This window comes from Electrona antarctica (genome assembly GCF_951216825.1).
Source record: "Electrona antarctica genome assembly, chromosome: 5".
Taxonomy (NCBI): domain Eukaryota; kingdom Metazoa; phylum Chordata; class Actinopteri; order Myctophiformes; family Myctophidae; genus Electrona; species Electrona antarctica.
In genome coordinates, this window is record NC_136810.1 from 7,660,551 (window position 1) to 7,673,273 (window position 12,723).

General features: G+C 40.6%; 1 protein-coding gene across 1 annotated transcript in view; it reads left to right on the forward strand.

Moving 5' to 3' along the window:
* LOC306923254 (aminopeptidase N-like) overlaps positions 1–12,723 on the forward strand; it is a gene marked incomplete at both ends in the record, with an annotated part of 44,217 nt that overhangs the window by 17,511 nt on the left and 13,983 nt on the right. The window contains 7 exons of the mRNA XM_079501287.1: positions 1,619–1,761; positions 2,194–2,330; positions 3,001–3,127; positions 7,543–7,697; positions 8,647–8,760; positions 8,918–9,061; positions 12,646–12,711. Coding sequence (XP_079357413.1) covers positions 1,619–1,761; positions 2,194–2,330; positions 3,001–3,127; positions 7,543–7,697; positions 8,647–8,760; positions 8,918–9,061; positions 12,646–12,711 — 886 coding nt within the window. The remainder of the gene's footprint in view (positions 1–1,618; positions 1,762–2,193; positions 2,331–3,000; positions 3,128–7,542; positions 7,698–8,646; positions 8,761–8,917; positions 9,062–12,645; positions 12,712–12,723) is intronic.

The window sequence follows — 12,723 nt, forward strand, 5'->3', positions numbered from 1 at the left end:
GGGAAAAAAATAATTTTGAGTTTACGACCTACGGTTCAAGAGTTATAACCCAAAACGTAAAGTGGGCTGTTATAGCGCCACCATGAGGCCGACCGATAACATTATAAGTTGATTAATTTTAATAATTATTATGAACCTACCCTCCAAGTTTTGTAACTATAGTGATTACAGTCTCTGAGGAAAAAATACTTGAATGTGAGAAAATGCGAAAAATCGCATTTTCCCATTCATGTCAATGGGGAAATTTAATTCACCAATAAATTAATATCAATTAAACTATACAACATTTCTCTTAAATAAATACAAGCACCTCCTTCCCGATGAAGCCGGTCAATTTGAGATATGGCTCAAGTGCGTGCTGCCAAAACTGTGGGAGGAGTAGCGTATCAAAAAAAAGGTTACTCTAGTGGAATAAAGAAAGTGTTACAATTGCAATAGTCTGGTTGCCCTTTGGGCAACCACACTAATGATGTGAGCAGCCACACTGATGAACCATAACATTTTGTGAACATGAACCTGTACATTTGGACAGATTTTAATAGGCTGACGTTCATCGCTCTGAAAGTGATCCCGGCGATATTGTTCACCACTAACGCCCTTATAGTTGTGTTGTGAACTTTACTATCCATTTAGTTGTAACTATATATTTTTTTAACATATTTGTAGATATTGTAATATATTTATCATTCTTGGTGTTGACAGCCATTTACAGTCACAAGAGTACCTGCTGACCAGGAGCCAAACATTGAAAAGGTTTAGCTAAAGATAGTTTCTAATTAGATGTTCTCATTTACATAATACATGAATTGTACAAAAATAAATGTGATACTTTAGACTCTGGGCTTAAAATGTGATAGAAACGCCCAAATCCCAATACATTGCGTAACAGTTACGCAATGTATTGGGTGTTTCTATCGTAACTGTATACTATAGTGTATGCAAATGTGATAATAATAAATAGTGACATTTATTCCTTCTACTAAACGCAGTAAACATACAAAACTGTTCTCAATAAACGCCAACTTGTTTTTTTTCTCACCAGTAAAATATGGAAGTAGTTTGAGTGGTAACTGTCTTCACATCATAAATAAATATAAGTAGAAATATAAGTCATAAATATCCTACATGCTACATGGAGTTGGCGAATGTGTAAAACTTTATGGCTGATCGAGTGAACCATATCTTTGACTGGAGTTGTGGAAATGTGTTGTGTAAAGGCACATTCATAGTCTGGATTTTCGGTGGTGGGGTGACCACCGCTCCGGTGGTGAGGTGACCACCGGAGCTGAAATAACGTTGAGGGCTGGGGCGGTGGCGGTGGTTTGCTTTTCACCGCGGCTCGTGACGTCATGTTGTAGTTTGGTGGTCACCTCACCACCGAAAATCCAGACTATGAATGAGCCTTAAGAGTCCTTTGCAGTATGCGACTTGTTTCTGTACTTTTGACGTTTACATTTTACATTTAAACTGAATGCTAGACTTATTTGGTCCTATTGCACCATGGCAGAATATTCTGAATTGTTTTGGCCTGCAGTTCCTGTCAGTATGCAGATGTTCAGCTAAGAATTGAATTGTCAGTGTTAAGTGACGATACTCATTATGTTTTGATCATTCTCAGGGTTGTAATCACTTCTCAGATGCATCCAACGTATGCAAGAAAGACCTTTCCTTGTTTTGATGAGCCAGCTTTGAAAGCCGTTTTCCATATCACTCTTATCCACTCCCCCGGAACTATAGCTCTGTCCAATGGCCTGGAGGCAGGTGAGTGGAACGTGCAATGGCAGTGTGAAAGAACTTAACAAGCTTTGATATACATACTGTAACCCACACCTTTAAAATTCACAGCAAGTAACCATAGCATATTAGAAGCTACAGTATTGTATCTCTGGTACGCAATGCTATTTTAGCCAAACTGATAAGAGTGACATCCTGTCAATGTTATTAAGCCTGCTTGCAATTATGATTTGTCGTTGTGCAACTTCGTGCATTTCCGTGCAAGCTATTTAGATTACTTCTTTGACAATCGAACACATGGGAACAAAAATATCTCATAGAATGGGATATTTTGTGAATTCGGTCAAAAGAGCAGATCAACATTAAAAACTGTTAAATAAACACATTCAGATGAAAATTCATGATGTATCATCATTTTTGAAAATTGCATCCAATGATGTGTTTTTGCCTTCTATCCAGAGGTTGTTAACACAACCATAGATGAAGTGGCAGTGACACGGACAAGGTTTGAGCCCACCGAAAGGATGTCCACTTATTTACTGGCCATCATCGTCTCTGACTATGCCCATCTCAGCTCTAAAGAAGGAGACATACTGGTAACTCTTACTTTATTATGCCCATCTCAGCTCTAAAGAAGGAGACATACTGGTAACTCTTACTTTATTATGCCCATCTCAGCTCTAAAGAAGGAGACATACTGGTAACTCTTACTTTATTATGCCCACCTCTACAGAAGGAGTATTGGTAACTTTTCATTTATTATGCCCACCTCTACTATAGAAGGAGACAAACACACACACACACAACATAAACACACACTAAACCCATGCAGTGGACATGATGTCATAGTCATACCCACATAACGTAACTACATAACGTAGAATAACATGTATCTATTATATGACTAAAGATCACACCTGTGTGAAGTGAGGGGGCACTCTTATCATCGTACATCATCATACATCATCTCATTCCGGCCAATCACAATTTGCGTCCTCACCTCACCTTCGTCATCAATGTTTGTGCTACGCAATGTTTGTGTTTACACAAACACTCAAAATTGTCCATTCATTGTCAATGGCATTCAATGTTTGTGTTCGGACAACATTTGGGTTACACACACCAAAAGCTGGACATAAACATTCAAGTTTATGGTATACTCTATATCAGCATGGCTGCGATTATCTTCTATGACTGAGTCACAGCTGTGCTCATACCATGTACTGTAGTTGTTAGCATTAACTTTGCTTCAATAATTGTTTTCAGATCCGTATCTGGGCTCGGAGGAAGGCCATAGAGGAAGGACAGGGAGACTATGCCCTCAATCTGACTGGACCCATACTGGACTTCTTCCAACAGTACTACAACACCTCCTACCCTCTGTCCAAGTCTGGTGAGTTAGTACTACAACACCTCCTACGTTCTGTCAAAGTCTGGTGAGTTAGTACTACAGCACCTCCTACCCTCTGTCAAAGTCTGGTGAGTTAGTACTACAGCACCTCCTACGCTCTGTCAAAGTCTGGTGAGTTAGTACTACAACACCTCCTACGTTCTGTCAAAGTCTGGTGAGTTAGTACTACAACACATCCTACCCTCTGTCAAAGTCTGGTGAGTTAGTACTACAACACCTCCTACCCTCTGTCAAAGTCTGGTGAGTTCGTACTACAACACCTCCTACCCTCTGTCCAAGTCTGGTGAGTTAGTACTACAGCACCTCCTACCCTCTGTCCAAGTCTGGTGAGTTAGTACTACAACACCTCCTACCCTCTGTCCAAGTCTGGTGAGTTAGTACTACAGCACCTCCTACCCTCTGTCAAAGTCTGGTGAGTTAGTACTACATCACCTCCTACCCTCTGTCAAAGTCTGGTGAGTTAGTACTACATCACCTCCTACCCTCTGTCCAAGTCTGGTGAGTTAGTACTACAACACCTCCTACCCACTGTCAAAGTCTGGTGAGTTAGTACTACAACACCTCCTACCCTCTGTCTGTCAAAGTCTGGTGAGTTAGTACTACAACACCTCCTACCCTCTGTCAAAGTCTGGTGAGTTAGTACTACATCACCTCCTACCCTCTGTCAAAGTCTGGTGAGTTAGTACTACAACACCTCCTACCCTCTGTCAAAGTCTGGTGAGTTAGTACTACATCACCTCCTACCCTCTGTCAAAGTCTGGTGAGTTAGTACTACAACACCTCCTACCCTCTGTCCACGTCTGATGAGTTAGTACTACAACACCTCCTACCCTCTGTCAAAGTCTGGTGAGTTAGTACTACAACACCTCCTACCCTCTGTCCAAGTCTGGTGAGTTAGTACTACAACACCTCCTACCCTCTGTCCAAGTCTGGTGAGTTAGTACTACAACACCTCCTACCCTCTGTCAAAGTCTGGTGAGTTAGTACTACAGCACCTCCTACACTCTGTCAAAGTGGTGAGTTAGTACTACAACAAATCCTATGCCCTGTTCAAGTCTGGTGAGTTAGTACTACAACAACACCTTTTTGTCAAAATGATCTATTACAAGATCTGTAAAATGACCCGTACGGGTCCATTTGGTTCCATTTGTACATTCCCAGAGTTAAAGTTAAAGTGGTTAGACTCCTGCCACAGTGTTGTAGTAAAATAAGTGTCATAGATATTCTGAAGAAAACATTATATTGGTACTGTATGTAAAACAAAAAAATCAAATGTCTACGGACAAGGCCAATATCAAGTACTGTCGCGTATAATAGCAACGTGTCCAAGCTTGCTGAGGCTTGTTTACCACTTCCAGCCTGGTGGCCCCATTTTTTGTCGTTATACTACCGTTAGAGCTTGTAGATCTGCTATTTTCGCCGCATGACACCATCTTTCGAGGAGGTTTAAAATGGGGCTCAAAGGACGACCTCACCCGTTTTCAATCTATCTTCGTATAATTGGTCCTCCCTAATGCTCATGATAATATGGCACAATATTGTTTACTCCGTCTGAGTCTTGTGCCGTAGGAGCCATGGCTGTAGTTCAGAGACCCACCTACAGTAGCAAGCTAATAGAAACTACTGTAGGCTTTCTACTCCTGGAAAGTTAGCATGCTATATTTGAAGCCATTGTTATCACGTTATATATAATACAAATAAAATAAAATAAACCTTCACGATGACATCACTTATAGGCAAGGTTCCGAAGTGTCCGCAGCCCTCCTTTGAGATAACCGAGTAGAAAAACAAATCACACACATGTGAAGTGAGGGGCTCCTTTGGGGAGCACCCACTATATCATTGTAAAAAGTCCATAGATTTGGCTGCCACATGACATCACGGAGGGCACACGCAAAGCCAGGCGTTGGCAAAAATGGTACCATTTTATCATGATCATTAGTGAGGACCGATTATATGAAGATAGGTTGAGAATGGGTGAAGTGGTCCTTTACGTAGTTATCCACTTAATCCCCAGCATCCATATTGTGGGGGAAACATTTGAAGAAAATAGCAGATCTTGAGAGACTCATTGTCAGCTTGTAGATCGGCTATTTTCAGTAAAGATATCAATGTCTGATTTCACATCAAGCATTTCTATCTCCTGTGCAGAGGTCATTCAACTGTCCACTATTAGGCTTGTCCTATACAGTATGTAAAGAGTTAAGTCTTAAAAAGACAAAAGAGTGGCCGATTATTTATTAGGATGCAGAGTAAAAACCAACGTTTCAGCAGTACAACTGCCTTCTTCAGGGTAAAGGTGGCCTTACACTAGCCGATAATCGGGCATTTGAAATCTGACAGCACCACACACTACAGGATAATCGGAGCGGGGCCGAGCAAATATCAAACATTCTTGATGTTGATCGGGCCGATCCCGATCGCGCTCGGGGGGTGCCCGATTGAGTCGGGCACCCCCCGAGCGTAAAAAATGCCCGATTATCGGCTAGTGTAAGGCCACCTTTAGAAGGCATACCCTGAAGAAGGCAGTTGTACTGCCGAAACGTTGTTTTTTACTCTGCATCCTAATAAATAATCGGCTCTTTGGCTATCAGTGTGTGCAGCCACTCTTTTGTCTTTTTAAGACTTAACTCTTTAGATGTTTTGCCGTGAGCTGGCACCACTACTAAGACTCGTGTGCGTTTAGCATCCTACTGCACAGTATTGTCCTATATGTAAACCAGCAATATGTCTCTCCCCTACGGTGTACAATCATAACTAGAAAGGTCGTAATTTTCAAAAATTGCAAAGTGTGGTTGCCGCAGTCGCTTACATAGTCCAACTCAAAAATACTTGAGTTGGACTTTTAGATCTTCCCATGTTAAGTGAATGGGGAAAATGAATTCACTAATTCATTAATATCAATTCAACTATACAACATTTCTCTTAGCAATGAGCAAGCACACCATTCCCGATGAAGTCGTCGATTTGACATATGGCGTACAGTCAAAACTGTGGGAGGAGTAGCGTTTCAAAAAAAGTCTTACTCCAGTAAAAATAAAGTGTTACAATTACAATAGTCTGGCAACCACACTAATAATAAATAAAGTGTTACAATTACAATAGTCTGGTTGCCCACACTAATGAATGAAAAGAAAAGGTAAGGGGAACAATAGTATGGTTGCCCATAGGCCCATAAAGCTCATAGCGCGCCACTCGGTGGCGCGCTATGAGCTTGTAGATCTGCTATTTTTCAATAGCTAAAGTATAACATAATTCTTAAAACACCAAAAGGGGTTCCCGCCCGTCACTACACCATTGCTTCTAAAAGTTGGGGTCTCAGCTAGTCCTTAGAAGGGTAGAAACTAAAATCAGCCAGAGAATGTATCATTCATACTGTACAGTACTATGCTGCGTGAATAAACATACAATTTGATAGCATACAGTAGATCACCCAGGTTTTATGGTTTTTCAATCCCCACACGTGTATGTATAAGTGTTGCAACACTTAAAATGCAGAATATGAAATGCTGGGTGTATGACTTGACTACCGCGGCCTGAATGATTCAGCCCTGCAGCCCTGGTGTGAGATATGATCTGGACAACAGATGTCAATGTGAAGTTGAGGATAACATTGACCACTTCTGTGTCTTAGTCATACTTCTCTCTCCTTTCTTTCGTAATCTTTTTTGTCATCAGACGGACAGCTTGGTCATATACTTCTCTCTTTGTTGACGTTTTGTTAACTCATCCTCCTGCCGTTAACCCAGTGGTGGAAAGTAACTAAGTACATTTACTCAAATACTGTACTTAAGTACAATTTTGAGGTATTTGTACTTTACTTGACTGTATTCCAATTTCCAATACATTTACATCTACTCCACTACATCACAGAGCCAGAACATTTGTACTTTTACTCCACTACAATTATTTGAAAACTTTAGTTACTAGTTACTTTGGAGATTTACATTTTGATTAGAAAAACATACATTACTGTAACCACTTCAACCCTATATACATTTCGACCATTTGAAAATAGCTTATCTACAAGCTCACAATGCGTCGCGATGCGATGCATTGTGTGCGACCTCTCTTTTCTATTCAAATATGAATATAAACTGGAAAATTTTTTGATTTTACGACCTACGGTTCAAGAGTTATAAGCCAAAGCGTAAAGTGGGCTGTTATAGCGCCACCATGAGGCCGACCGATAACATTATAAGTTGATTAATTTTAGTAATTATTATGAACCTACCCTCCAAGTTTTGTAACTATAGTGATTACAGTCTCTGAGGAAAAAATACTTGCATGTCATGTCAATGGGGAAATTTAATTCACCAATAAATTAATATCAATTAAACTATACAACATTTCTCTTAAAAAAATACTTGCCTAGACTGTGATTTTGTGCCTTACAGATCAAATAGCTCTTCCAGACTTCTATTACGGTGCGATGGAGAACTGGGGTTTGGTCACATACAGGGAGACCAATCTGCTCTATGACCCCCTCACCTCCTCCAATAGAAACAAAGAGACCACTGCCACCATTATCGCTCATGAACTGGCCCACATGGTAAGATTATTTGTGTTTAATAATTAGCAGAGAAAAGTAAATAAACACTCGCACACTGAGGGCTCCAATGTGACAGATTTATTGCACCAAAAAAAAAGCTGTGCCATTTCGAGGTCCGAGCTCTTCCTCAGACAGTATGAGGAACAGGAAGAGATTGGTGCAACCACTTCCTTAAGTAGCTTTGTGTGTGCCTGGGTGGCTTGGCTGGCTGGCTGGCTGGCTACCTGTGTCTGAGCACGGAAATTGCATTTGGTTGGTTTTCAAAACCAAGTGTCACTGTTGTGCAGCCTAACACACATACATATTAACTGTATATATGATGATTTCAGGTGTAACAGTACAGTACAGTACAGTACAGTACAGTACAGTACAGTACAGTACAGTACAGTACAGTACAGTACAGTACAGTACAGTACAGTACAGTAGACTGACCCCCACATGGTAACTGTCATTTCTCAACCGTTTCGGACACGGGGCGACTCGCCGGAACCGGCCCGGCCCCCTGGGCGCGTTCCTGCGGGTCTGGAAGTTCCGGTGACCCCCACACGGAGTTGCACCACTTACTTCACACGGATGTGATTTTTCTCTGCTTACTGGCTTTCCGAAATTACGTTGTGGCAGCCACAGTTTTAATGTTTGTTTTGTGCAGTAAATGACAACGCAAGACATCATCTGGCTGATATAAATAATATATCTTGTAATGTGTGTTTCATAAAACAAGCCAGGATGGACAGAGGAAAGAAACGATAAAACTGTAACCAGTGTGGAAAAAGCTTCACAAGAAACAGTACATTAAAACAGAACCAAAGAATTCATAGAAGAAAGCCGTGGCATGGAAATGCCCCCAAAAAGTGTGATTTTGTTTTTCATGTTTAATGATCAGACCTTTTCTTATTGTAGTATACGTCTGTCTGTCTTAATTGATTCATTGTCTGACTGTCATGACCAGTGGTTCGGTAACCTGGTGACTCTGAGGTGGTGGAACGAGGTGTGGCTCAACGAAGGCTTTGCTTCCTATGTTTCCTATCTGGGAGCCGACAAAGCGGAACCACAATGGAACGTGGTATATAAACTAAATTACTAATGTGTGTGCTGTGTGTGTGCGTGTATGTATCTTTGTTTTTCTTTGGGTGAATGCTGTGTGAATAAACTTGACTTGAATTCACATAATATATTGATAAATATGTCAAATAGACACTGACTGCATCTGTTCCATCCAGAAAGACTTGATAGTATTGGATGATGTCCAAAAGGTGTTTGCCGTGGACGCCCTGGCCTCTTCGCACCCTCTGTCCTCCAAGGAAGAAGACATTGTCCTGCCACATCATATCAGTGCGCAGTTTGATACCATCTCATACAGCAAGGTACAAGAAGCACGTTGATAGCATATCTTACAGCAAGGTACAAGAAGCACTTTGATAGCATATCTTACAGCAAGGTACAAGAAGCACTTTGATACCATCTCATACAGCAAGGTACAAGAAGCACTTTGATACCATCTCATACAGCAAGGTACAAGAAGCACTTTGATAGCATATCTTACAGCAAGGTACAAGAAGCACGTTGATAGCATATCTTACAGCAAGGTACAAGAAGCACTTTGATACCATCTCATACAGCAAGGTACAAGAAGCACTTTGATAGCATCTCATACAGCAAGGTACAAGAAGCACTTTGATACCATCTCATACAGCAAGGTACAAGAAGCACTTTGATACCATCTCATACAGCAAGGTACAAGAAGCACTTTGATAGCATATCTTACAGCAAGGTACAAGAAGCACTTTGATAGCATATCTTACAGCAAGGTACAAGAAGCACTTTGATAGCATCTCATACAGCAAGGTACAAGAAGCACTTTGATACCATCTCATACAGCAAGGTACAAGAAGCACTTTGATAGCATATCATACAGCAAGGTACAAGAAGCACTTTGATAGTATATCATACAGCAAGGTAGAAGAAGCACTTTGATACCATCTCATACAGCAAGGTACAAGAAGCACTTTGATACCATCTCATACAGCAAGGTACAAGAAGCACTTTGATACCATCTCATACAGCAAGGTACAAGAAGCACTTTGATAGTATATCATACAGCAAGGTAGAAGAAGCACTTTGATAGCATCTCATACAGCAAGGTACAAGAAGCACTTTGATAGCATCTCATACAGCAAGGTACAAGAAGCACTTTGATACCATCTCATACAGCAAGGTACAAGAAGCACTTTGATAGCATCTCATACAGCAAGGTACAAGAAGCACTTTGATAGCATATCTTACAGCAAGGTACAAGAAGCACTTTGATAGCATATCATACAGCAAGGTACAAGAAGCACTTTGATACCATCTCATAGAGCAAGGTACAAGAAGCACTTTGATAGCATCTCATACAGCAAGGTACAAGAAGCACTTTGATAGCATATCATACAGCAAGGTACAAGAAGCACTTTGATAGCATCTCATACAGCAAGGTACAAGAAGCACTTTGATAGCATATCATACAGCAAGGTACAAGAAGCACTTTGATAGCATCTCATACAGCAAGGTACAAGAAGCACTTTGATAGCATCTCATACAGCAAGGTAGAAGAAGCACTTTGATAGCATATCATACAGCAAGGTACAAGAAGCACTTTGATAGCATATCATACAGCAAGGTACAAGAAGCACTTTGATAGTATATCATACAGCAAGGTAGAAGAAGCACTTTGATAGTATATCATACAGCAAGGTACAAGAAGCACTTTGATAGCATCTCATACAGCAAGGTACAAGAAGCACTTTGATAGCATATCTTACAGCAAGGTACAAGAAGCACTTTGATAGCATCTCATACAGCAAGGTACAAGAAGCACTTTGATACCATCTCATACAGCAAGGTACAAGAAGCACTTTGATAGCATCTCATACAGCAAGGTACAAGAAGCACTTTGATACCATCTCATACAGCAAGGTACAAGAAGCACTTTGATAGCATCTCATACAGCAAGGTACAAGAAGCACTTTGATAGCATCTCATACAGCAAGGTACAATAAACACTTTGATACAGCAAGGTAGAAGAAGCACTTTGATACCATCTCATACAGCAAGGTACAAGAAGCACTTTGATAGCATATCTTACAGCAAGGTACAAGAAGCACTTTGATAGCATCTCATACAGCAAGGTACAAGAAGCACTTTCATGACAAGAAGAAGGGAATATAAATTAGATACAGATTATCACTGCTCATTACCCAGTACCAGTAGCCTTATTTATTTTACATGAAGATGATGAGAAAATAATGTTTAACCCTAAACATGGGTGATTTTCACCCGGACGATTATATTTTTGCAATTTTCATAATGTTGTAGATGTCTGAGGTGGGTGGGTCTTTCAGTACCTTCATGATGCTCAGTGACATCATAATGTTGCAGATGTCTGAGGTGGGTGGGTCTTTCAGTACCTTCATGATGCTCAGTGACATCATAGAAGGTGGGTTCGTTTCCCTGCCCACATCCACATCCACATTTTTTTCTACAGACAGGTGTTCGGGTGAATTTCACCCGTGTTTAGTGATAGTGTGATCCAATACAAAATCCAATACACCCACAATGGATATATATATATATTTTTTATTATTATTTTTTTTTATTCACTGGACCAATCTCACATGTCTTAGGAATGGGTGGACCAAAGGAGAAGTTCCCAACTTCATTTATATTTTTTTAGGAATATTTAAAAAAATAATATGCACGTCCCCCCCCCCTTTTTTTTGTGAAAAGTCATAATGAAATATTAAAGAAGAGTACCTCAAGTTGCCATGTATTGCTGTAATGCAATATATTTTGATGAGAAATATTTTTTATGGAATATTTTGGTAAAATATACCTGTGTTTAGTGATGGTGTAACAAAACATATGTTTAGTGTTCTAGGGTTAATCAACACTTTAACTTATAGCCACATGAACCCTAGCATCACAAGGCACTTGTCACAATAGGCGAAAGTTAATCAAAAATAGCTGATCTACAAGCTCACAACAACACGTTGCCCTCTCGTCATTTGCTCACCACCTCACCCGGGGCCTGTAATACTGTAAAGTAGTGGTTCCCAAACTTTTTCGTGTCAAGGACCCCCAAATCAACATGTATCAGGCCACGGACCCCCCATTTGAAAACATATGCCAGTGACCCCGATAAGGGAGGATTTTTACTGCTCCAGCAGTGATTCCGAAACATATTAATTTCATGGACCCCCAGTTTCACACGCATTATGCCACGGATCCCCGATTTAATGGCATTTCTATCTCTGGTACCCCAATTTATATTGTAAAATCAGTTAATTTAACTCTGAGAGTGTACAAATGGAACCAAATGGACCCATTAGGGTCCATTTGGTTCCATTTGTACACTCTCTGACTTACAGACCCATAAGGGTCCATTTGGTTCCTATCTCTAATTAAGCTAGGTACCCCCTGGAACTCCCTCAAGTACCCCTAGGGGTCCCCGGACCCCACTTTGGGAACCCATGCTGTAAAGGCTGGGCAATGGTAACGGGTCGGGGACCCCTACCAAACTGAGTGTGATTCTGATGTACCCAAACACATTTGGTTACATTTGCAGGCTCTAGAAATGTACAGTTGGGTGCCACCGATATTGTCCCTTATCATTTGACCCATTTAGGCCTGACCTCAAAATTTTAAAAAATCCTTCTAAATCCTCCAGTTTTCTGAAATAAATATTTTCACGATTTTTCAAAAATAGCAGACCTACATGAGCTTGTAGATCTGCTATTTTTCAATAGCTAAATTATAACAATGTTTAAAACACCAAAAGGGGTTCCCGCCCAAAATGGGTTAACTGTCCTTTTGCGCAGATCACGCAAACCTCAGCAAAAAGACAATATCGATGGCCTCCAACTGTATACATGAACTGTGTAACGTTCAGTTCCTTTCTCTTTCTCTTCAGGGTGCAGCAGTGCTGAGGATGTTGTCAGATTTCCTATCAGAACCAGTCTTTGTCCAGGGTCTCAAAGTATGTATTTGT